General features: G+C 50.2%; 1 protein-coding gene across 1 annotated transcript in view; it reads left to right on the top strand.

Moving 5' to 3' along the window:
* The window catches only part of DAP (death associated protein), a 65,613-nt gene that overhangs the window by 11,094 nt on the left and 27,863 nt on the right, over positions 1-26,656 (top strand). Inside the window, exon 2 of the mRNA XM_086676140.1 lies at positions 1,309-1,405. Within this exon, the coding sequence (XP_086532266.1) occupies positions 1,309-1,405 (97 nt within the window). The remainder of the gene's footprint in view (positions 1-1,308; positions 1,406-26,656) is intronic.

Below are 26,656 nucleotides of genomic sequence, written 5' to 3'. Positions count from 1 at the left end.
TGGTGTTTTCTTTTGTTTTTGTTTTTGTTTGTTTTCTTGGAAGGCAGTATTAACATATTAGCCATTGAGGAAACACAAGTCAGAGTACAATAAGATAACACTCCACACCCACTAGGATGGCTACAATGAAAAAGTTAGCCAGTAACAAGTGTCGATGAGCATGCGGAGACACGGGAACCCACAGACCGGTTGGCATGTGAAGTGGTGCCATGGCCTTGGAAAGCCGCTTGGCAGCTTCTCAGAAGGATGGGTACAGTCACCGTGGAACACAGCTACTCCACTCCTAAGTGTGCGCCACGGGAGGGAAGGTGTATATCCACGTCTCCACACACAAACTGGGACACATGTCGCTCATGGCTGCATCCTTCATACTAGGCACAAAGCGGAAACAACCTGGATGTCCAACAGACAAAGGGACACGGAAAATGTGGTCTTCCGTGCCAAGAACACCACCATGCAGCCATAAAAAGGAATGAAGGGCTGACACGGGCTGATGGGTGGATGAATTTTGGAAACATGCCGAGTGAAAGAAGCAGGCCAGATACGCACAACGGGCAAAGCCAGACGAGGGGCTGCTACGAGCTGGGGGGAGGGGCGCCTGGGGAGGGGCCGTTAGCGGGTATGGGGATTCTGTCTGGGGTGATGACGGCGTGCTGGAGTCGATTGTGACGATCACCATACAGCAGTTCGGAGCACACTCACAACCATTGATTGTGCCCGTGGGCGGGCGGCTTGTGTGTGAATTATGTGTCAGGAAGGCCACTTTTAAAAACAGTTAACGTGTGCCCACAATGAGGCTTCACAATGTAGTTTGGGAACGGCTGCCACAGACGTTTTGGCTTCTGCCCGCGTGGGCTCTGTGACCGTGGCACGGCAGCTGTCCCGTGTCACCTGTGGCTGCATCGTCCCATCCACGGCATCATCGGTGTTTGAGAAAATGTCACAGGGCGGGGATTAAGGGGGACCCCGTCGAGTCAAGACAATGTGCAGAAAGAACCCAAAGCAAGCAGCCACCTTGTCCACGTGGTTTATCCTCCGGGTCCGCTCCTGCTCTTGCAAAGTTCTTGTAAGAAACAAATGGAACAAACAAGAGCCTTGGAAAGCGTCTAAGTGGATCTGGAGTCAAAGATCGCCTTGGCTGCCGCGTCGTCCTCACACTGACCTCTGTCGTTAATCGTTGTCACTGCCCGGTCGTCGGGACTAACGTGTGGCCGTGGGGGGACCGAACCTTTCCAGCTAGCTCCCCTGGGCCTCTCTCTGGTGCTTGCGTTGCCACGTCGATCACACCCTGATCTGTTTCTGTTGTAGTGAAAGCTGGTGGAATGCGCATTGTGCAGAAGCACCCGCATTCGGGAGACACCAAAGAAGAGAAAGACAAGGACGACCAGGGATGGGAGAGTCCCAGGTGAGCATGCGGGCGACTGTGTGTGTTTCACAGCCGCGTCACTCGGTTACACGTGAGGTTTGTTCTCCCCCCTGCACGTCTGGTGACCCCTCGCCCTGTGGGGTCCTGCGCCGCGTGTTTCTTTCTTTCCTACTCAGTGAGGCTCTGTCCCCAGACGAGAGAAGCGGCATCTGGAGCCTCTGCCCTGACTCAGGCGGGGCGTATGCTTACTGTCAGTCCATGGGCAGTGCCCTCAGTTTCCACGACAGTATTGAAATCGCCTTGAGACCTGTGAAAACGCCATTCTGGTTGAATCTCTGGGGCGGGCTGGCATCTGTGCAGCTAGGACGGTGAGCTACGGATTTAAAACTGTCCACAGGTATCTGGACTCTGGTTCTTCAGCCAAATCGAAACCAGTGAGGCCACACCCTGAGGAGCGCCCAGGTGTCCTTAAATGACCTCTCTGCCCCTCACTCCCCGGGTCCCCAACAGCTCATCTGTCTGCGGTGCCCCCAGTTTTTCTGGGAGGTTCTGATGTCGGGTTTGGCTGCAGAACCTCGCTGCAAATCTATTCCTTTCCACCCTGTAATATGCAAACGTGGGCCACAAATACATACACGTCTCTCTGAGCTTGTCTGTGAAAAAGAGTGAACCCCAGGCCTTCTGCCTTACACCGTGTCCCCAGAGGGTGTCTCCACCAGCTGGAGGAGGAAAGTCAGCGTGGGAAGGGTCTGGAAGGTAGCTAACCCATGTTTCTGCACATCTCCTTGTTTCAGTCCAACAGTCCTGCTGAACTGAAAATCTCCCCGATTTTCACATGGGACACAGGTCCACGTGCCTGTGCCATGTGCCTTGCAAGTTATTGGATCCGGGATTTAAACCTGGGTCTAACAGGGCCCAAACAGGCCAGGCTTCCAAAGAGTAGCTCTCAAGAACACATGTCCCCTGAAAAGACATCCATGTTCTCAGAAACCCCACGTGTCCCTGTAGGGTATGAGTTATAGTGCAGTCACCTGGGGGCAAACAAAAGTAGGGGCAAACTTTCTGGGCGATTATTGCCCGTTTTAAATCATGAGATCAGCCATGTCGAGGTTCTGTTTTAATTTTTTTTTTTCAACGTTTATTTATTTTTGGAACAGAGAGAGACAGAGCATGAACGGGGGAGGGGCAGAGAGAGAGGGAGACACAGAATCGGAAACAGGCTCCAGGCTCTGAGCCATCAGCCCAGAGCCTGACGCGGGGCTCGAACTCCCTGACCGCAAGATCGTGACCTGGCTGAAGTCGGACACTCAACCGACTGTGCCACCCAGGCGCCCCTCGAGGTTCTGTTTTTTTTTTTTTTTTTTTTTTAATTTTTTTTTTCAATGTTTTATTTTATTTTTGGGACAGAGAGAGACAGAGCATGAATGGGGGAGGGGCAGAGAGAGAGGGAGACACAGAATCGGAAACAGGCTCCAGGCTCTGAGCCATCAGCCCAGAGCCTGACGCGGGGCTCGAACTCACGGACCGCGAGATCGTGACCTGGCTGAAGTCGGACGCTTAACCGACTGCGCCACCCAGGCGCCCCTCGAGGTTCTGTTTTAAAAGAAGGAGGCAGTTGGGGCGCCTGGGTGGCTCAGTCAGATGGGCGTCCGACTTCGGCTCAGGTCGTGATCTCGCAGTTCACGAGTTCGAGACCCACGTCGGGCTCTGTGCTGACAGCTCAGTTAAAGAAAATTCTAGAATTGCCTGCCTCACTGGCTGTTTTCACACAGCCATGTTTGGAACATAACAGCATCAGTAACTCTCCTAGAGGTCCACAGTCTTGTATCCGAAAACCTTGGGGCCCAATTTATTTCAGAATTGAGAAATTTGGGGGTCCTAAGAGGATGAAACCATGAACACGCAGCACCCGTAGTGGGGCCTCAGGCAGCATATTGGAATCTGTGTATGATGTTTTTAAATTTAGAGTTGGGTCAGCTCAGGTTAACTTTTGCTTCCGTCTGAGTTAAAGGAAACTTTCAGTTTTTGGACATTTCTTGAACTCAGTATTGAGTAGGAGAGTGTGGGCCTGTGGGATTTCCTCCACCACAAAACCTGGGAGGCCCCGTCTTTATATCCAGTCATTCCGTAAGGGACAAAGAGGATGAGAGAGAGAGAGACTTGGCTGGGGAGCAGATGGAACACACTTTTCTGCGAGAGTTCCAGCGGAGTAAGGCGCAAATAGCTATTTCCCTGTGAAACGGTGTCAATATAGTGAGAGTCGATCATTTATTAGCATGTCTAGAAATACAGACCGAACAGCCTACTCGTTTTCTTTCTATGGATTTTTTTTCATGAGGTGAAATACAGCGTTTAGGGAAGACATGCTATTTACATAAATATGCCAGAGGACAAATGAGTGCAAGACACAGGCGTGAGCACAGCGGCACCCTGGACCTTAACGTCCTACCTCAAAGATTTCTTCTCTGTGGGGCCAAGAACTCCGAAGCAGGCTGATTGCAGAGCAGGGTTTGCATAACATGTGAGCAAGGGTTGTTTGTTTGTTTGTTTGTTTGTTTGTTTTCTCCCTGCAGCGACATTGCTGTAATATGTTCCTTAGGAGTGTGTTGGCTCCTGTGCTCTTGACTTCGGCCTTGCTCTTGACCACTGTGGGTTAAAACACTTGACACGCCGTTGGCAGATGGGGTTAGCCTCTCAAGGCCCTTAAGCCGTCGACAAATGTTGCCGACACACGTCCTTCCAGGCCTCTGCACCCCGCCTGGGACTCTGCGTAAGAGATTATTTCCGCCACTAAGCACTCCTCAGCTGTCTGGTGGGCTGACTGAGTCATCACAACCCGTCACCGTCGCCAGTGTTCTAGAATGCAGGACATCTGGCCCTGTCCTTGGTACCCTGTCTGCATTAGTTCGTTAAGTCCTTGCAACTACTCTATTTCTTATCATCCCTGTTTCTGAGTTGGTTATCGATTAACCCCATTCCAGATTGCTACTCCCCCTTCAACAGCTCAGAGAGGTTAATTGACTTCCCCAATGTGGCACAGCAAATGAGTGGCAGAGCCAGTATTCCAGCAGAGTCCAGAGTCCTCACTATCGACCCTTAGGCTGTGCTTGCGAATGGAGCACCTGTTTTGTTCTGGGCACTTCTAAGTGCTTCACATCAGATGTAAAGCTCACACCACCTGGGCGCCTGGGTTAATGCATCCGACTCTCCATCTGGGCTTAGGTCATGATCTCAGGGTTCGTGAGTTTGGGCCCCGCATCTGGCTCTCTGCCGTCAGCACAGAGAGAGCCCGCTTCCAGTCCTCTGTCCTCCTCTCTCTCTCAGTGCCCCTCCTCTGCTCTCTCTCACAAAAATAAATAAACATTAAAAAAATATTAAAAAAAAAAAAAAAAGCTCAAACCACCTATAGGCAGGTATTACTGTGCCCATTATAGAGATGAAGAAACCGAAGCTTAGGGAGGTGATCTGGCCCAGTGACACGTAGCCAGTGAGTGGCCAGGCCAGGATTCAGCCCTGATTCTGTCTGGCCCCTAATATGCTGTAGAAGCCCCCAAATTGACACAGTAAACAGAGTATATTGACGGAATGTAAATCCAGTCCCTAAACTGGTTGATTCCGGATTGCCCGTGACCTTTCCCATAGTCCTCTAGCCCATGATTCCACCCATGCAGCTTTGCTGTCAGTAGATGGTGTGATTATCATTTTATAGGGTTTCGGGGAGGGGGGATAGGCTGTCTTTACTTTACCTATAAAAACGCCTGTTTATGTACAGACTTTGTCAAACATTTCATTATTCTGTTGGACATATCATGGCATGTGACTTCAACATCCACATGACACTGGTCCTAAAGTTTGATGATGTTTCACGTTTGGGTCCAGGTGTCCTCTGGACATAAAAATAAGTGTAGAGTCTCAAATGCCAGTTTCCTCCTTAGATCTGTGTTTGCAAAGCTCTCTGCTTTCCTTTCCAGGCTTTTATAACTGGCTCGTCTTTACATTTCCTGACTCATCTCTGGTGGCTTCCTTCCTCATTAATCTGAAAATCAAATACTGATCACAGAATAACTGGAGCATTATTGTGTGACACACACACACACACACAACTTTTACTTGCAATTGTTTTGTGTTGCACATATTCATGCTATTCTTCCTCCCTTTAATCTTGTCATTTTCTGGGGTTTTACAGATAATTTCCTAGGCTGCCAGGCCGTTTTGAGATGCTACGTTTTAAAAAGGAAAAAAAGGAAGTAGCAGAAATTTGAAAATGTTGCCCTAGAGTTCCTGTCAAGCTGGGCACTAGCTCCGTGTGGCTCTTCATGGCCCAGAAGAGGCCTAGAGCTTTGCAATTCTTCGCCAGTGCTGTCCTGAGTAGCTGCTAGATCCCATGTCAGAACTGACCCAATTAAGGAAAGCCGTGGTTTTCCCCAAAGCCTCGTGTCGAGCGTATTGAGATGAAGTGCTCACCGTGATTAGGCGAAGGGGAAATTGCAGACACAGCATGGACTTCAGGAGCCAGTGAGACTCACTAGAGAACACGGTTCAGTGTCGAACATGTCCTGAGGTCCTACCACAAGTGGAGCTTGGGACAAGAGATTGAAAAGCGTACGTGACAGGAGGGGTGACGAGAAATGCAAGGGTCTGGGTGTGGGCGAGGTCGGGGGGAGAGGGGTGGAAGGAAGAAGGAGATAAGGGTGGGATTGATAAAGGACCCAGAGCGGACAGCCCTGGCTGAGCGTTGCCGTCTTTTCACCCTGACTTAGAACCTCACGTACCCAAAAAATAAGCAAACAATTCAAATTTTGCCACGTGTGGGAGAGATCCAGAATGGAATCCGAACAGGAAGAGGTGAACTTAATTGTAATACAGATGATTACTCTAAGCCATTGAAAGGACTGGGGAAGAAAATACCTTAACCAATAATTTTGGAAAACAGTATTCTGACCGGATACTCTAAGACTGAAGACAACACACACACACCTGTCCCAAAATGCTGCACACTAGTTAGTAGATGTGTTTCTTACAGGGGTTTGGGTTAGCAATTCTGAAATTGCTTTGGTGTTTGAACAAGTATATAAATATGTCGTGGATACTGAGAGTGAAGCTTCTCACTGCCAGAGGGAGAGGTTACAGCTGGAAAGAGGGAACTGAAATGAGCTTTGTGGCATTGAGTTGAATTAGAGGTATTCGTATGAACCCAGTTTTAAAAGATGGGTGGATGGATAGGAGACAACATACAGATGTGTCCATACAGGCAGAAGTAAAGATGGGGCGCCTGGGTGGCTCAGTTGGTTAAGTCTCTGACTTGATTTCAGCTCAGGTCATCAGCTCACGGTTCATGAGTTCAAGCCACGTGTCGGGCTCTGCGCTGACAGGGTGGAACCTGCTTGGGATGCTTTCTCTCCCTCTCTCTCCGTCCCTCCCCCACATCTATCTCCTTCTCTGTCTCTCAAAATAAATAAATAAGCTTTTAAAAAGAAAAAATAAAGATAGATGGGAGGGTTGGCGCTCATACCTGTATTTCCTTGCTGTGTTCAGCAGGAGCCTAAACACCTATGAGAACTGACACCCATGTAACCCTGAGCGTCACTTGGACCGGGGTCTTTGTTTCAAACACTTCTCCCCCATCACGGGAACCAGGGTTCCTTGCAGAAGTGGTAAATTCCAGGGCTGGGGCAGGAAAAATCCTAGATGAGCCTGGAACAGCTTGTAGGGCCAGGACAAGAGGATGCAGTGTGACAGATGATGGGGCTCATCAGGACAGAAGGCCACTCGGAGGAGCTCCTCATGGCCAAAGCTGGGGCAGTCAGCAGCCAAATGACAGTACTGGATTATAACCCACAGGGTAAAATAAACATTCCTAAGTGCATCCTGATATAAGTAATTGAATATATAAATGAGGAGAAGAGACAGCTCTCACAGAAGAATTTTAATTAAGAATTATGTAAGGAAGGAAATAGACCATCACCAACAGGCAAACAGCTCAGTCACCGTTGCAGACAAGATCCACCAATGGATGTTACGAAGAGTGGGAGGAAGTCTAAGGAGAAACAGGATATTTGCATAGTCTCAAATATCTCCCCCAGTATATGTATTAATTATAAAACAAGGAGTATTCTGGGGCGCCTGGGTGGCTCCATCGATTAAGCGTCCAAATTCGGCTCAGGTCATGATCTCACGGTTCACGAGTTCGAGCCCCGCGTTGGACTCTGTGCTGACAGCTCAGAGCCTGGAGCCTGCTTCGGATTCTGTGTCTCCTTCTCTCTCTGCCCCTTCCCTGCTTGCTCTGTGTGTGTGTGTGTGTGTGTGTGTGTGTGTGTGTGTGTGTGTATGTCTCAAAAATAAACATTAAAAACATAAAAAATTTAAAAAACAAAGGGTATCCTTACACTGGCGACCATGAAAAGGACACTTGTTTGCAGCGTAAAAACTGAAAGAACACAGCAGAGTGCCATCTTATCCGACCTCGTATGGAACTACACGTCAATGATCATTTTTTGCTGCTCTGCGCATGTCTGTGGGCCACCACAAAAAGTGCTGCGAGTGTTTGTTTCTCATCAGAATTCCACCTGCTACTTTTAGCGTTCACCCGTGACCTTGCCTGGAAGTCATCACTGTATGGATGCTGTATCACTACGGGGCCACCATAACACATGCAACAAAGCAGTGGCTAAAATAACTGACGCATAGCGCCTCACAGTGGTAGAGGCTGGAAGTCCAAGATCAGGTGTCCCCAAGGTTGGTTCCTTCTGAGGCTGTGAGGGAGGATATGTCCTGTGCCCCCAGCCCTGGTTTTTGGTGGTTTGCTGGCCATCCTTGGCGTTCCTTGGCTTATAAATGCCTCACCTCGATCTGTGTCGATCTGTCCACGTGGTGCTCACCCTGTGTCTCTTCACATCATCTCTCTGTGTATGTCTGTCTCTGGGTCCAAGTTTCCCCTTTTTGTAAGGACATCAGTCATTGAATTGGGGCCGGCCCTAGAGACTTCATTTTAACACAATTACTTCTGTAAAGACCCTATTTCCTAGAAAGGTCAAATTCTGAGGTACTGGGGTTAGGATTTTACATAGCCGTTTGGGGGAAAGAAGTTCAGTCTCTAACAGATGCCAGTGGTAACCTGTGGCCATTTTTAATGGTTGTCTCACTTAAAGTGAATTAAAAAAAATTTTTTTAAATATAATTTATTGTCAGATTGGTTTCTATACAACACTCAGTGCTCATCCCAACAAGTGCCCTCCTCAATGCCCATCACCCACTTTCCCCTCCCTCCCATCCCCCAAGGGATACAGGAACGCTAAAAAAAATTTTTTTTAACGTTTATTTATTTTTGAGGGAGAGGGAGAGTGCGAGTGGAGTAGGGGCAGAGAGTGAGGGAGACAGAGGATCCAAAGCGGGCTCTGCCCTGACTGCAGAGAGCCCAATATCGGGCTCGAATTCACAAACGATGAGATCGTGACCTGAGCCGAAGTCAGACGCTTAACCGACTGAGTCGCCCAAGTGCCCCTAAAGTGAATTCTTTTTTTTTTTTTTTTTTTTTTTTTTTTGGGACAGAGAGAGACAAAGCATGAACGGGGGAGGGGCAGAGAGAGAGGGAGACACAGAATCGGAAGCAGGCTCCAGGCTCTGAGCCATCAGCCCAGAGCCCGACGCGGGGCTCGAACTCACAGACCGCGAGATCGTGACCTGGCTGAAGTCGGACGCTTAACCGACTGCGCCACCCAGGCGCCCCTAAAGTGAATTCTTAAGAAATAAACAGATCCCGAGAAACTTAACAGAAGACCATGGGGGAGGGGAAGGGGAAAAAAAAGGTAGAGAGGGAGGGAGCCAAACCATAAGAGACTCTTAAAAACTGAGAATAGGGGCGCCTGGGTGGCGCAGTCGGTTGAGCGTCCGACTTCAGCCAGGTCACGATCTCGCGGTCCGTGAGTTCCAGCCCCGTGTCAGGCTCTGGGCTGATGGCTCAGAGCCTGGAGCCTGTTTCCGATTCTGTGTCTCCTTCTCTCTCTGCCCCTCCCCCGTTCATGCTCTGTCTCTCTCTGTCCCAAAAATAAATAAACGTTGAAAAAAAAAATTAAAAAAAAAAAAAACTGAGAATAAACTGAGGGTTGATGGGGGGGTGGGAGGGAGGGGAAAGGGGGTGATGGGTATTGAGGAGGGCACCTGTTGGGATGAGCACTGGGTGTTTATGGAAACCAATCTGACAATAAATTTCATATTTAAAAAAAGGAGGTAAACCTTTATAACTGAAGCTAAGGGATGGCACAGCCTACACGCCTGGGATTACTTCTGTAAGCCATCATCTGTGTTGGAACGTTAGTTGCACCATTGTTGAGCCAATGTCAGCATCATCCGTACTTTCCGGTGTGGTCTTTTCTATCCAGGCTAGTTGTCAGCTGCCGTTTAGAAGAGCTGTGTCCTCCCTGAGATGCATGAAGATGCCAGTGGGCTGGGGGTGCTGAGTGCCCACCGGCTACCAACGTCTGTCCTGTTGCGGGCGCCCTGTGCTGGCGGGCGGGGCCCGTGACACGGCGGCCACAGACCCCTGCCCTGGGCCGAGGGCAGAGAGTTGATGTGGTGGCATCAGGCGACCCGGAATGTCCTTGGGAAGGGGGTACGTGGCTGTCACCCGCTTGTGGCCTGAGATGCCTCCTGCAGGGAGAAGCGGTTCTGAGGGCACCGTGTGAGCCCAGAATAGAAAGCCCGAGATCTCACGGCGGCCCGAAGAGCGCCGAACAGCCCTGACTGCCGCGGTGACGAAATGGGGGAGACTCTGGGCGCAGGTGGGCGCCTCTCACTGCCAGGTTTGCCTACGCAAGACTCGTAGATCAGTGCTCTACGTCTGCAGGTGACACGGGGCGGGGGTGCAGCGTCAGCATTCGTATACCGGCAGGGAGCGGCGAAAGTGATCCTTCAGCCGGTGGCAGCTGGGGCAGGAGAACGCTGACAGAGCAGGTGCGGGTCCCCACATCCCCACACGGCTGCCCGGGTCGGCCAGTGGCCCCTGTGACGGGCTGCCGGGGGAGGGGTGTCCATCTGCGGTCACAGAGTCTGCAGCCTGTCCTGATGTCAGCCCTCCCTCCCTCTGCTGGGGACCCCTCCCAAGTCCCCAGCTTCCAGCAGGTGTGAACTCCTATCAGGCTGGCAGCCTCTCCCGAAGAAGCAGGGTATCCATTTCCTAGGGCTTCCGGAACGAAGTGCCACAGACGGGTGGTTTCCACAGCAGAGACGTTCTCTCGAAGTTCTAGAGACAAGGATGTCAGTGGAGCCAAGTGCCCTCGGAGGCACTGGGGAAGGAGGCTTTCCAGGTGTCTCCCCCGGTGGCTGGCAGTTAGTTCCTTGGCTGGTGGCCACATACAGATCTTCACCTGGCGTTCCTCCTGTGCCTGTGTCTGTGTCCAGTCTCCCCTTTCATAAGGACGCCATCCTGTTGGGTTAGGATCCCTCCGTGCCCCAGTGTGACCTCATCTTAACCGACCACACTTGTAACCACCCCATTTCCAAACAAGATGACATTTTGAGATACTGGGGGTAAGGACTTTAACTGAGAAATTGGAAGGGGACCCGGGGCCCCTGGGTGGCTCAGTCGGTTAAGCATCCCACTTCCGCCCAGACTTCCTCTTGCGGTCTGTGAGTTCGAGCCCCGCATCGGGCTGTGTGCTGACAGCTCAGAGCCCGGAGTCTGCTTTGGATTCTGTGTCTCCCTCTCTCTCTCTCTCCCTGCCCTCCCTCTGCTCGTGCTGTGTGTGTGTGTGTGTGTGTGTCTCTCTCTCTCTCTCTCAAAAATAAATAAACATTAAAAAAACGTTTTTCCCAGAAGTGCCCGATGAACACAGACCACGAAATGTCCCAGAACTCGCAGGCATTAGCATTGTCAGGAACTCAGCCTCTGAGTTCTCTTTTCACGGAGATGGGCTCCAACAGAACGCTCGAGTCTGGCAGGTAGCAATTCAGAGGCTCGATGCTCTGCCGTGGGACAGAGCGTACGGGCATCCATGTGGCCCGGGAGCTTGGCTGGACCCCTTCCATTTGGGGCTGAGAAGGACGGTGCTGAAGGCCCAGCGTTCCCCCGGCGCCTGGTGCTGCCACCGATCAGCTCGTAGGCAACATCTGGTTCCGGAACGGATGCGGGGACCAGGCGTGATGGCTTAGCTTCTGAGCGCCCCATGCCTGCTCCCTCTCTCTCCACAGGCCTGCAGCCTCCTTATAAGACTGTCACCCCCCCCCCCCAACCCACAGTGGGAGAGCTCTTTTTATCAGATGGAAGGAGGGAAGCAGGGAAATGGAGCTATCAGTTTTCCCCTCCAGACACCGCTCTGTGTATCTGCAGTGGAGTCAGCCTCTTGGAACGGATGAGTCTTTTGTTTTCATGGTGTTACTCAAAGGGTTGCACTATTTATCAGGAGCATTTTCTTATTACATAAACATATGAACTGAATTTAAATCAGCTCTCCAGTGCTTGGACTTTATAGAATGAAGTATGGAATAGTAGCTTCATGGAATAATGCTACATATAAGAATAACTACATAGAAACAAGAGCCCTTTATGGAGTTTGCTACATTCTAACGATTATGCCTGAAATTTTTAAACCTTCTATTTAAATACACTCTATTGACTTCAACTGTCTCAGAATCCACAGCACTCAGAAAACACTTTGGTGAATCAGTGATAATACAGCTTAGACTCTGATTCTTTAAAGGGAAAATAGTTGGGACGCCTGGGTGGCTCAGTAGGTTAAGCATCTGACATCGGCTCGGGTCATGATTTCACGTTCGTGAGTTCAAGCCCTGTGTCGGGCTCTGTGCTGACCGCCCAGAGCCTGGAGCCTGCTTTGGATTCTGTGTCTCCCTCTCTGTCCCTCTCCTGCTCACACTCTGTCTTTCTTTCTCAAAAATAAATAAAGATTAAAAAAAAAAGGCAAAATAGTTAATCAACTTTATTAACTTGATTACTTCTTATTTCCCAGCTAGAAAAGGAGGTCAGTGAGGTAAGGCCAGTGTGGAGGAAGAAAAGTCTTTATTCTTATGGACGTCTTCTATTGGACCCATAGCTCTCTCTGGGCAAGATACTTACTTTGGTTTTTGGCTGTGTACAACCTCTAACACAGGGCTGCAGTCATTAATGTAAAACGAATGTGGACTGGAGTCATGAGGATAGTGTTATAATCGAGAAATTCTCATAGAATCATCAGATTTACAGCTGGACATGACCTGATAAATCACCTAATCCAAGGAAGATGTCAGACGTTACCAAAGATCTAGAAGGGTCTAGATACCAAAAGCAAAACATCTACAGGGTAGAGACCCACAACGTTTTTTTATATTAAAATTAAGCCCTTGCCAACTTCTGGGTATATCTCCAAAAGATTTGAAAGCAGGGTCTCAGAGAAATTTTCACAACCATGTTCCAGCCATTTCTGTTCCACCGTTGACATGGCACCACTAGAAAGATGGGTCTTCCCCTAAGGGGAAACCAGACTAGGATCTTCACGGATGTTGCTTCAAGAATCATGGTCAAGTCTGAGGTTAAGGATTTTGCGAATAGGGCACAATCGTGCGTTGTTTGGTGTGCCGGTGGAAAGGTGGCTGGCCGTGGCCCCCCCTCACATTCTGCAAAATACAGCTCCCCCCAGGACAGCTGCATAGCAGTGGAGAAAACAGTGTGTCTGTGGTCCTCCAGGAGTTTGTCCAAAAGTTGGACTGCCACCACTAACTTTGTATTCTAGATAATTTTGAATTTGTATGTTGGGACTAGAGCTTAAATGACATCTGTTCACTGTTCCTTCGTGGCAGGCTCTCTCAGCACGATGACAATGAGATTTAGAGCATCTTCAGCCAGTCTGACTAAATATAGAGGAGTAATTGCTATTTTCTGGGGGGTGTCGAGGGAGGTGGGGAATGAAGGGAAGGACCGCTAAGATGACAGAGCAGAAATAGGAAGTTTTGATGTGGGCACTTACCTTCCAAGATGGCAGTTGACTGTAAAACTTAAGCTTGGTTCCAGAAGTACTAATTCTTCTCCTCCAGGACAGCTTGAGCTCTGCAGCGAAGGTTAGCTTTCCACACACGTGGCGTCAGTAGAAAGTGGACATGATAGAATAGTTCTACCCCCTTTGTGGGGAAAGGGTAACTGCCCTCCTGCAATTTTGGCTAAGTTCTGTGGGTTGACCGAAACACCAGGACAATTAACACAACGTGAATGTTGTTAGTTAACACGCTGTCAATTAACATGGGGAAGTTGATACTCTGAACCTAGAAGCATATGCAGAATTGTGATAAGGCAGAAATACGGGGAGTCTGAGTCAGGGCAAATGGTGTAAATGAGCATTTTGCAAAAGGCAAAGGAGGTGATGTTGCTGATGCCGGAGGGAGGGCCGGGCTGGCTCCGTCCCCACTGCCTCGTCCTCTGTGGATCTCTTCCCCTCTCTATACTCACTTTGGCACAAGGGCTGCGTGTGCCAGTGTATCTCTCCATGGCTGCGCAAAGGCGTGCTGCAGCGTCCCTGCCCAGAATTCCTACCTTCGGGCAAGATATGTCCCTCCTAAGTTCCCCCTAAGTGGAACCTAGGAGTGTGGTGATGATACCCATTTACCTGGACTTCCTGGCAGGTCGGGTTTCTAAAGAACATTCTTAGATCTGTGAGATTATACATCAGGGGGCACCTGGGTGGCTCGGTTGGCTAAGCATCTGACTCTTGATTTTGGCTCAGGTCATGATCTCGAGGTTCATGAGATCAAGTCCGCCGTGTCTGTGCATGCACTCACGCACTCTCTCTGTCTCAAAATAAATATTTAGAAAACAAAGATTCTACATCAGCATCACTATTTTAATTTCTTGACCCCAGAATCTATGACTCTATACACCTTCTCTTTATATCTCACTTCCCTAAAGCTCCGGAAAACAAGGCAAAACAAATTGAGTGTCAGTCATCCACCACAGCTCTCCGTTGTCTTTTTTGCCTGTCCCTTGGGCTGAGTCTGAATGTTCCCCCAGAACTTTAAGTGTGTGTGTTGGGGGGGGGCGGATTTCTGGACTCTGGATTCTGTCCCATTGGTCTGTGTCTGTTTTTTTGGGTCAGTACCATACTGTTTTGGTTACAGTAGCTTTGTAATATAGTTTGAAACCAAGAAGTGTGTTGTCTCCAGCTTTGTTCTTCTTTCTCAGGATTCCTTGGGCTATTTGGGGTCTTTGTGGGTCCATACCAAGTTTAAGATTGTTTTCTTCTATTTCTGTGAAAAATGTCATTGGAATTTGGTAACGACTGCTTTGAATGTGTGGATTGCTCTGAGTGGTCTGGACCTTTTAACAGTGTTAATTCTTTCGATCCATGAGCACAGGATGTCTTTCCATTTACTTGCATCTTCTTCAGTTTCTCTCATCAGCATTGTACAGTTTTCAGTGTGTAGATCTTTCACCTCCTTTATTAAATGTATTCATAAGTATTTTATAATTTTTGATGCTATCACAAATGGGATTTTTTAAATGTCTTTTTTGGCTAGTTTGTTGTTTGTGACTAGAAAGGTAGTTGATTTCTGCATATTGATTTTGTATCCTGCATCTTTATGGAATTTGTCACTTCTAACACTGTTTTAGTGAAGCCATTGGGATTTTTTAAGATTACGTCATCTATAAACAGAGACAGCTTTACCTCTTCCTTTCGGACCTGTATGCCTGTTATTTCTGTTTCTTGCCTGATTGCTCTGGCTAGGACTTCTAGTACTGTTAATAGAATAGGAGTTTTGAGAGCAGGCACCTTTTCTTGCTTTTGATCTTCTCAGCAAAGCTCTCAGTGTTTCACCGTTGAGTATCACATCAGCTGTGGAATTGTCCCAGAGGCCTGTGTCTTCCGTGTGTGTGTGTGTGTGTGTGTGTGTGTGTGTGTGTGTACATTGCAGTTGCACACAGAAGAAGCCTGTACAGTGATGTGATTACCGTTGCTGCTCAGCTAAGCAGAAGTGATAGAGGCTACTCAGCAACCAGCAGAATCCTGGTCTCCCAAGTCCCCCCACCAGCGCTGTCACCATCCCATAGCCTGTCTTCTCTGACCAAGGGAGGGCAGAGGCTCTCAAATTTCAGAGTGCTTACAAATCCCCTGGCAATGCAGATCCCATCTCAGCAGGTCTGGGGTGGGGCCCGACACCCCGTTTCTCACAGGCTCCCAGGGGGCGTGGCTTCTTCTTATCCCACTTGGAGTAGTGAGACCCCATCCCAGTCTCTGTAACGCTGATAAAGTTTATGTGCTTCTCAGAAATGTGTCAACACTACGTCAGATGTAAAAAATGTTATATGAGGGGCACCTGGATGGCTCAGTCAGTTGAGTGTCTGACTGCAGCTCAGGTCATGATCTTGCTGTACATGAGTTCAAGCCCCATGTGAGGCTCTGTGCTGACAGCTCAGAATCTGTGTCTCCTCTCTCTGCCGCCCCCCACTCATGTGTGCGCTCTCTCTCTCTCTCTCTCAAAAATAAACATAAAAAAATATTTTTAAAAATGTTATGTGAATAATTTATCCTTTCGCTATCTATAAATAAATACAACTTCCTAATTGATCATCCTGTTTAGAAGTACTCCAGACAGGAGAAGAGAGACAGTATAAGTGAGAACTATATATTGGGCTTTTTTTTTTTTAATTGCTTGTTTATTTACTTTGAGAGAGAGAGAGAGAGGAAGAGAGCACAAGCAAGGGAAGGGTGGAGGGGGAGGGGGTTGCAGAGAGAGAGAATCCCAAGCAGACTCTGCAGCTTTCAGCGCAAAGCCCGATTCGGGGCTTGAGCCCACGAACTGTGAGATCATGACCTGAGCCGAAACCAAGAGACTGATGTTTGACTGAGCCACCCAGGCACCTCCTAGCTGTTGGACTTTTTTATGGGACTGTAATCTGTTTGGAAGGTGTCAGTCAGCCTGTTGAGTGTATGATACGTCTCATCTTAACTGGGCCCTGGGGAATAAGAAGTTCAGAAGACTGTCCCTGCTATCAAACAAGCAATTCAGCATCATTTGGAAAGTCGGACGGCCAAATAATGACAAATACAAGCCACCGTTAGACCAGGTGCCTTATATACTTAGTCTTACTTTGTCCTCGCCACCTGCAAAGGGAGGCAGCGTCTCTCGTTATGGATGAGGAAATCTGCTGAGAAATGCTGCTGACATGCCCAAGGTCATCCTAACAGGAAATGACACAAGTAAGATTTGAATCCAAATCTGTCCCGTTCCAAAGACTTGCCACTGTGCTACCCACCGCTTGTGTTCTGGCAACTAACCAACCCTCTTTTTCCAAAGAGTTTGGGGGCAATTATTGAGAAGAGGACCCCATTGTTTACTCTGAATTTTAAAAGTTCAGAGACATATTTGCAGCACTAAGGTTGTTTCCAGCCAAGCTCACTTAAGATAGAGTTTCTGGGATTTTTCTTCTACCCCAACTGTCAACTCCAGCTTGCAGCTGTACGAGGCACAGTGCAGGTGACACGGGTTCCCACGAGGGCATGCCCCACTGCCTCGGCCTGAATAATGGCAGCACGGCTCCGGCAAGTACTGAGATCTCCGTGACAGAAGCCACAGAGCCAGGAAAATGACCATCCTCCTCAGAAGCACCCAGCCCAGTGCGTGGGAGACACAGAGCACCAAGACTGGGGCCATCTTGATTTTAGAAGCCATAGATCGGACGGAGATTCCTAAAGTCAGCAAAGAGAGGAAATCAGAGCAGAAAAGCACAAATAAGAGGAAGTTAGGGTAAAACCAATGACTCATGGCTACTGAATTCATTTTGACTTTAAGTGGAAAAAAGAAGTAAAAAGCCTTAAATGGGAAGGGTGGTGCCCACATGGGCCCAAAACAAACACTGCTAAAGAATGGAAGAGTGTGTTTTCATTTTGCCAGAGGCTCCGAATGTGATTATAGATAGAAACAAATGTCAACCCTTCCAGCTCGAGCAAGGCGGAGCCTGGGCGGTGGATTTTATGAGAAAGGACTTCGTTGCCTTTGTTGGGTCAGAGGTCTGAAGCCTGAAGCCGAGAGGAGGGGAAAGGAGGCCCAGGGCTGCAGGTGTCCATGGAACCCCCAGCATGTTCTGGGCACTCAGAGCTCTAGACTCCACGCCTATGTGGCCGTGGTCCCTGGATGGGAGGTTCTGGAAACCCAAGCCTGGGGGTGAACACAAGGGCTCCTCCCTCTGAGTCACTGAGCTGGCATCCTTTAGGGGAAAACAGAACCAGGAAAGAGAAATGTTTCCACTTGAAGCTTGAGTTTGACCCAACTCAGACTGGGTCTTTTGTCTGTTCGTTTATCTGTTGGTCTTTGTAGCTTTCTTTTTTGATCCTAGACCATCTTTACGACTATGAAACCAAGCAGTTTAGGGACATATAGTCTCCTAGGCTCAGGCTTCCCGTTGTCTGCCTGAAATGTGCATGAAGCAGCTTGGCCAGGAAAAGTCTGCGCTGGGGGACTCCCCACGTCCTGATCCATGGCTCCTGGGTCGTCCCACCTACAGCACTAGCCTTCCGAGCCAGTCTCTTCATCGACAGCATGACATTTGTAGATGAGTCTTTTCTCTTGTGGGACTTTTATGATGAAAATAGAATGAGGAAAAATGAACACCTATAGGCTTTGAAGCAAACTAAAAGCATGCATGGGTGAAGTTCCTGTTCTGTGGCGGGGACTTTGCTGGACTCCGGAGGAGACGAGAAAACACAAGTGAGTCCTCGCGAAACTTGGAGACGCGGATAGGTCCTCAGTGGGACCCTTTGCCCTGCAATGGTGGTAGAGTCGATCCTGGGTGGGCGATGAGTCATTTCAAACTTAAACAGGATTAAAGGCATTGTGCTTTTAAGTCTTTTTAAAGTTTTTACTAAGAATTATTGTATGACATTTTTAGGATAACAGAAGGAAATGGACTGTCTGTGAGCTACGGTTTGTTGAACAAATCTCTCGTTTCTTTAGTGCTATATGGTTTTTTTCTGCACCCAAACAATGCATCGTTTGTATTTCAGTATTTGCTTCAATAATCTTCCAAATGAACACCCTGAAAATGCACTCAGGTAACACACAGTCCGCACTACGAGGCAGAGGAAGAAGGACGAGGCTCCTTTTCATAGATCCTTGGGAGCCCTTTGTCAACACCGAAGTTGTCACAACTCAGCAGTACAATGAGGATGAAGATAATAGCATATAATAAAATGTATAGCCAACTCAGACCAAGATTTTTAATGAGGCAGGAGCTGGGTTTTACACATTTATTCTTTTGCTTTAGTATCTGGCCCAGAGCCTGCCATATAATCTCTCCTCACGAAGTGCTACGTGTTAATTAGGGACTGTAGCCTTCTCTCTTTTCCTTTACTAAAAATGCTCAAGCACTGCTTTGTTTTATTTCCTGCCTGGGTATTCTTAATGATCATTCCTATATATCTCCATTCGTCATCTGTTATTTCTTCCCGAGAGTCCCCAAGACATGGCCCTACCAATACTCGTGTTAGGATGACCCAGGGGAGCTGAGTATCGTTTCCAAGGTTCCGTAGCCACTGAGTTGTTCTTACAAAACACCAGGGTGGACGAGGAGGCCCCAGTTAGACGACCTGAGGTGAGCCAGCTGCACCAGGAGCTGGCTGAGTGAGCTTTGCTCCGCAAATTGTATCTCTAGGAGAGGAGATACATATATATGTGGAAGGGCGGCTGAATTCTTTTCCATGGTTTGTAACATCGTCTTCTGTTTTGATCCAATGGGCTATTAATACTGTATCTTCTCTCTTCTATCAGCTTAAGAGTTTGTGACTATAAATGCTGTTTTGGAGAGACTGGATGTGTAGCCTTCTTTTATAAACTGCTTACTCTTCCAAGGGGACTGTCTGTGGCAGCCGGAGGCTTGTGAGGCAGCAGATACATAGGTCTATCTGCCTATGTTTCTTTGTCATTGACATTTTATCAAGGGACACAGCTCTGAAGGATGACCGTGCCTTCTAATGGCCAGGACTTTGCGGCCCCAATGGCCAGAAGCCTAAGGATGTGTAAAGAGGATTTTTCGGTACATTGATTACTGAAAGTGTTGCTATGCAGCTTCTGTGACGGATACTCAGTTCTGTGGGCTTCTTGCTAAGTGCAGTCTAAAGGGTGATGGGGAATAGTAATTGTGAGAAAGAACCGCCGTGAGCATTAGCTGTTGGGTGGTGGGTGTGAGCAGGGTATTGTCAGGGGCTAGGCGTTGTCATGTAGACGTTGACGTTTCCCCGATGGGTTTCCTTAGCGTGACTGGTACCTCCCCATGGCACCTGCCTGGTGGGATGTGACAGCCCACAGCTGACCCCCCGGCAGCAGGGACCAGGTTTGCGGTTAGCAGCTGCTGTGGGAGGAACGCAGGACAGAAAAGATTTCTTCTTGCTGCCCAGGGGCGTACAGACTTCCAAGGGTGTTTACTTGGCACGACTGATCTGTTCCTGAAAAGTTTCTCATCAACCACGATTTCTCTTATCAAGCTTTGTTTCCCTGCTGACACGATTTCAGACCTTCTGCAGCCCCGTTTTCCCCCTGATTCTCCGCGGGTGGCACTCAGTGTCTCCTGTGCCCCCACCTCCTGGTGTCTCTAGAAACTGTGCACAACCGGGAAGCATGCTGAGACCCCAGGCTTCCTAAAATTGGCCCCGGCTGTCAGCCAGAGGGGCACTGCCACCGTGGGGTGGGCGCTGAGTCGGGAGGTATGGAAATTACTGAGGGCGACCCTGGTGTATCCTCGCGTCCTCTGCTAGAGAAATTAAAACTGGTATGCATCTCCGCTGAGTCAAGGCCCATCATCAAGAGGGCTCAGGTCACGTCCAACTTGGGATCATCAAATTAATTGTTACATGTGACAAACTGACATGGAAAGTGATAAATACCTCAGTGCGTTCTCCCTGTTAAAATTCCACGGTGACTTTTCATGGCCGGGGAGCTCGGATGACGGACAAGGCGGGGGCTCCCTTCCTACAGCAGCCTGCCCTGCTTCGTGCCCTCGGAGCACTGGCCCTGTTTGCCTAGAAACCTTCATTAACGCATTGATTTCCTGCTGGTTGTGGCAGTTCTTAGCATTTTTCTTCTTTCTGCTCCCCAGATAACTCTGGGGAATTGCTTTCAAGGGGCGCTGTTCACCTAGAAGTGACCCAGCAGCTATTTTATTGTTTATTTATTTTTGAGAGACAGAGACAGGGTGCAAGTGGGGGCAGGGGGGGGTGAGAGCGAGAATCCAAAGCAGCTCCAGGCTCCAAGCTGTCAGCACAGAGCCCGACGCGAGGCTCGAACCCAGGAACTGTGAGATCATGACCTGAGCCGAAGTCAGACGCTTAACCGACTGAGCCCCCCAGGGGCCCCTAACCCAGCAGCTATTTTATAAGCACATTTGCCGGGTCCTCAAGAAGTACCTGTCCAATGGCCCACAGGTCAGGCAGACAGCAGCCAGTTGCCAGAGTTTCTCAAAGTCAGAAGCTGCTGCTGTGGGAACCCACAACCGGTCAGACTTCCACCCTGTGTCCCTGTGTCCCCATGGGGAGAGGGGAACAGACCATGGACTCGGCTACCTGAGTGTCACCCGCAGGTGGGTGGGCGCGTCAGTAGCACCTGGGCTGGAAAGTTACCCCTGATGTATTTAGAGCCAGGCTGTCACTTCCTGAATGCTCTGGAGTGTTCCTTCTAAGGAGCAAACCCGGGACACCTGCTGAGACTTCCCCACTCTCTCTAGTAGCCGCTCAGCACCTGTGCTCCCCATTCCTCCCCGTCCCCTTCACTGTGCTGCGGGCACTTAAGGCTCAACTTCAGGAAGTCCCTACAGGGGGGACCCATGACCCCCGATGGGAGACCCCCCAGTGTGCGTGTCTGCACGGCTGTGCCTTCGTTCTCGAAACCCTTTCAAATTCGTTCCTTTACGTTCTTCCCAGTTTTCTTTTTGTTTGCTCATATTACAGGTTTTCTTGCCCTAAGAAGTAGGAGATGCACTTATCAAAATATTATTTTAAGCTATGACATAGTTATTCCTTTAAAACTGTAATAACAAGATTTCATGACAGGTCTAATGGCCACTGTCACTTTGAGGTAGTAATGAACGGTACGACGTTTTAAGACGCCTGCCTGTGGCAAGGCTACTGTGAGATGGGGTCCCGGGTGCTGCCCACACAGCGGCAGCTCGCTTCTGAATCCCTGGGGAAAGGGAATGTTACATGTCAGTTAGGTGCTGATGAGAACAAAGGTACACGGTCCATTGGTTGGTCTCCCCCGTTCCCGGTTCTTGGGTGCCCTGATTTCTGTTTCGGAGCCCCTTGGGTTAAGAGAACCTCATCCTGTTCCTCTCAGAGCCACGTTAGATCCACACGTTTATGTCTCAACTCACAGGTCAGGTTTACATCAGACAGCTCTTCGAGGACCTGGGTGTCGGCATGATGCTCAGACTTCCAAACCCCAGATGTGCCTTCACCATGGAAAGAACCCACGGCTGAGTTCCAAGTCTGCGTGCTGCGAGTCAGTCCTGACTGCCTGGTCGTAGCCACATGTAGAGAACACGCACAGGCGGACAGATGAGATTTCCCCTCGTACGATCAATGTCCCCTGACGCCCCGCCCTCAGACCTCAGTGCTGTTTTCTGTTCCCCATTCGACAACATGCCTGTCCTCCCGCCCCAGTCCTCGCCCCCATGGTGGCTACCCGCCGAATGGCTCTCCCAGATTTGTGACCTGCTGCTTGTGTGGTCGTGGAAGAAACACTTAAAACCCTAGAGCCTGGGCTTGGGCTTCTTGGGTGTAACATGGGGGTAAAAATGAAGACCCCTCACAGAGGGAAAAGACCCCCCGCTCTGCAGAGGATAAGGCACTTTATGAATGACCATTGTCGATCACTGGGAAAGTTAAGGGCTCTTTCAGCCAGGACTTCAAGGCTCATGTGTAGAGCCACATGCTGGCCTGGCCGTGGCCGACAGCTCCTGGTGGTCTCGTGGGCGCCTGCCCTTTGTAGCCCAGCCAGCCTCGTGCCATCCAGCCTTCCTCGAAGACCTCTCTTCCCGCACGTTTCCCTGAATCTGGGGCCTGAGCAGGCCATGTCCACTCGCTTACCCAAACTGTATCGACCCTTCTAGACCCACACGAGCTCCTTTGTCACGAAGCTTTCCCTCACTGCTGCAGTCCCGGGGTCTGCCCCCACCTGACTTCTCTGCACATGAGCTCGACGTCCCTCTGCGTCAGTCGGCTCAGGCCGTCACAGTGTCATAGACTGGGCAGCGTAAACAACAGAAATGTGCTTCCTGGCAGTCGTGGAGGCTGGAAGTCCAAGATCAAGGTGCTGGCGGTATTGGAGTCTTCTGAGGCCTCTCCTTGGCTTGTGGATGGCTGTCTCCCGGCCGTGTCTTCGCCTGGTTCCCTCTGTGCATGTCTGTGTCCAAATTCTCTCTTCTTATAAGGTCACCTCTCATAGTGGATTGGGACCCACCCTGATGACCTCATTTTAACTAAATGATCTCTTGAAAGACCCTGTCTCCAGCTACGGTCACATTCTGAGGTCCTGGGGGTTAGGCCTGGGGGCCACCGTGCTGCCTGTAACAGCCCCTCCCTTAGCATGGGGTCATCACCTGCTGAGTCCTTCCCGGCTGCCTGTGTTCTCTGTTTCCCTGAGATTGTCTTCTCTTTAAGGGAGTATCATGCCCTAGATCACTTATGCACCACCGCGGGGCTCGAGGCCCCACTTGGAGGGCGGCGTGAGAAGGACGGAAAGAGGTACCTCACCCTAAATCAGCTAGTGATGGGCTAATCCGGAGGACGGGGCACAGCCCTTGTAGGGCAGAGCACGGAGAGGCACCAAGAGTGAAGCAGAAGAGAAAGTGCCTTACGGGTCCTGAGGATTTTAAATGCCGAGAGTAAGAAAGTGTGGCCAGCGCAGCCCTCCCAGGGTATGAATGACACTAGACAAGGCCAAGTGCATCTGCCAGAGCCCCGGTTTCTAAAGAGAAGAGCTTCAGGCCCAAGCTGGGTGGGAGACCGTGCAGCCAGGTGGCTGGGGGTCGCAGGTAACTGTTGGCAGGTCTGCCTGCCCTTAACCTCTCCCTCTAAGCGAACAGGAGAGTATGAGCCTTCCCTCTCCCTCATTCCCAAACCGGGAAGCGTGGACCCCTGGCAGGGTTTATGTCACGTTTGACAATTTCAAACACTTCCAAGAGGTTAAGTTTTACATTCACTCATGTTTAAATTAAGGCTCTCAATTGTGATTTTATTAGCTACATCGCATTTTTTCCTCTGTCCCTTCTTTCCTCGTCCGACGTGCTCCCAGGGTGAGCACGGTGTTTCAGACCGTGCGTCTACAGCTAACCCTGTACCCAGCTCTCTAGCCCTTGCCACCTGCCCTGCCCAAGACAAACTAAATGCCATCTGTCCGTCCCTCCATACCTGCTTCTCTTTCGTCCCACCTTGTATCTTAAACCCCAAGATGGAGGGGCTCTTGCAACCACCCCCCAGCACAAACACACACAGCACGCTGTGTGCACCTCCAGTCCTGTGCCCACTGCACCCTCTGTGCCCAGATGCAAGAGTCTGGATGTTTCTAGAGAAAAATCACACAACCTACCCTACTTGACTCACTCCAGATTTCATGGCAGGGCCCCGTCCAGCTCACCTTCTACTTCCTGAGGTGACTGTCCCCCTCAGCCCGTCTCTGCCCCACCTCCACTGTCTGAGCCCCCAGACGGTGAGAGCTCCCCCCGAGGAGAGCCAGGCCTTGGCCACCTGCGCATTCCCCCGTCCCTGGCCCTGGAGGCTGCCTAGCAAATACCAGAAGCCTCTCCTCCCTGCTCCCGAGCATCCTTGCTTGGGCCTCGGCTTCCCTGCCTGGGGAAAGGCCACAGAGTATGGAAGTTGTGTTTTTAAAATCTCTCTCTCTCCTCCTTAGAACACTCTGTGTGTGCTGGGCTCGGGGGTAGGCCTGGGGCGAAGCCCTGAGGGCAAGGCCAGCCCTGAAAGCATGGACACACCGCAGGCAGTCCCTGGGAGGGACTCAGGCTGGGACAGGTTGAGTCGGTGCAGAAGGGTGACTGAGTCTGGGTTCTAAGCCTGGGTCTAAGCTGAACCGGGGCGTTTTCCCCAGGGCCACATCACAGGCCGAGTGGGAGGGCACCGTCTGTCCGTGCCTCTCATGGCCAGGTGCAGAGCTCTACAAGGTGAGGGGTTCCCCATCACCTCCAGAAGACCGTACACGGTCCTCACTCGAGGTGTCCCCTGATGTGGCCTTCCCCAGCTGTGTTCCCCACACCTGCACCTCCCATCGTGTCTACTGCTAGGTTGTGGTCTTGCTTTGCTCTCCCCCCCTCACTCTCTGGACATCCCCCCCACCCCCTGCACTAGGCTTCAAGACCTGATATAAAAGTCGACCTGATCTCACCAAGAACCTTCTGTCACCTATAAACCCCTTAGCAGACCTCCGTGACTCAGTGTTTTATCTGTGTTGTGGCTCTGGGGACAGGTTTCCCGGAGGCATCTTGGTGCCATGAGGTGAGCTCAGGATGACGGATGGGGTTAAACCTGGTTCTGCCAGGGTCACCCTGTGGCTTTCGCCACGTCCCCGTGTCGCCCTGAGCCTCAGTCTCCCATTTTGGAGATGGGGCAGTAATACTTTGTTCACAGGATTTTGCGGAGGATTTAATGCGATAGAGGCTGGCAGGGCTCCCACGTGGCCAATAGCAGCCGGGAGATCCCAGGGTGCTCTGTCCCCCCTGAGACCTCAGGGAGGAAGTGTTCTAGATGGGCCTGGTTGGGGCGGGGAGATAGTGTTTACAGTGTGTGTGTGTGTGTGTGTGTGTGTGTGTGAGAATGCAGATTAAAAACTGTTTCCAGATTAAAAACTGAATTGCCTCAGCACGGGTAGTGAAGTTTCCCTAACGTGTTTCTGAAGGTGGAAGGGAGTAGAAACTCGGTGCTGCCCTCCCCCGCTCAGAGCACAGCCTGGTTCTCAGCCTTGAGTCATGTCAGCATCCCATGGGGGTGGGTGAGACACTGGGGTTTCTGACTGAGGAGGTTCTGAGGGGCCCAAGGATGTGCAACTCCAGCCAACCCCCAGGTGCACCGATACTGCCTGGAAGGACCACACGTCCAACCACCGCTCGAAGGAATACAGGCAAAACACCTGCAAACCGTGTTTAGAGACGACCGCTCAGCTCTTTTGAGGGCCTCACCTGGGAACGTTACAAGTAGCTAAATGTCAGCTTATTTTGCATTGACCGCTTTTTCCATGCCAGTGTGAGCCGTGAGCACGTTCCTCGTGTAGCATTTCTCGCAGCCTGCTTCCTGGCACGCGGGTCCTAGAAAGTACTCTGATAACAAGTCCCGTGGTCAGAGAGGTCAGGCAGGTGTCCTCCTGTGGTCTCCTGTGGGGAACTCCCAGGGCCCCTCAGCCTGCGACCTGGCCCGAGAGAGCCACACAACCCCACGTGCAGCCCTGTGCCCCGTGCGGGGGGAGGTTTATGAAGACAGCTGGGCAGCAGGCTAGGCTATGAGACCTTCTCCTTCTCCGGAGGTGGAATCTCTTTAACATGTCACCTGTTTACCTCATTCCTCTCCGAAAGTACATTCAGTTTGGGTCTTAAACCTAGAGCGACAGTTACACCATCTTGGGGGCACCTGGGTGGCTCGGTCAGTTAAGCGTCTTGACTTCAGCTCAGGTCATGATCTCACGGCTCATGGGTTCGAGACCTGCATCGGACTCTGTGCTGACAGCTCAGAGCCTGGAGCCTGCTTCAGATTCTGTGTCTCCCTCTCCCTCTCCACCCCTCCTCTGCTCCTGCTCTGTCTCTCTTTGTCTCTCAAAAATAAATAAATGTTAAAAAATAAATAGAAATTGGGGCGCCTGGGTGGCGCAGTCGGTTAAGCGTCCGACTTCAGCCAGGTCACGATCTCGCGGTCCGGGAGTTCGAGCCCCGCGTCAGGCTCTGGGCTGATGGCTCAGAGCCTGGAGCCTGTTTCCGATTCTGTGTCTCCCTCTCTCTCTGCCCCTCCCCCGTTCATGCTCTGTCTCTCTCTGTCCCCCAAAAAATAAATAAAACGTTGACAAAAAAAATTAAAAAAAAAATAAATAAATAGAAATAAAACCACCACAACAAAAAACAGTTATACTGTCTTAACTAAACTGTGGTGGGATCACATGACATTGGGCTTTTGTTATCTGCTCTCCCACGTCGTCAGCCTGGCTTTTCGTAGCAGTGTGGGTACTTCTGAACAGCAAATCTAAACACTTACAAACTCATGCAGTAGAACTTCACCAATCTGTATTAATTCTACCGAATGGTTTTGTGATAGACTTTTTTAAATTCCAAAT

The sequence above is a fragment of the Puma concolor genome, chromosome A1, assembly GCF_028749965.1.
Source record: "Puma concolor isolate L17-30 chromosome A1, mPumCon1.1.hap2, whole genome shotgun sequence".
Classification (NCBI taxonomy): Eukaryota; Metazoa; Chordata; class Mammalia; order Carnivora; family Felidae; genus Puma; species Puma concolor.
Note: the sequence above shows the minus strand (reverse complement) of the source record. Positions and strands in the feature narration are given on the sequence as shown.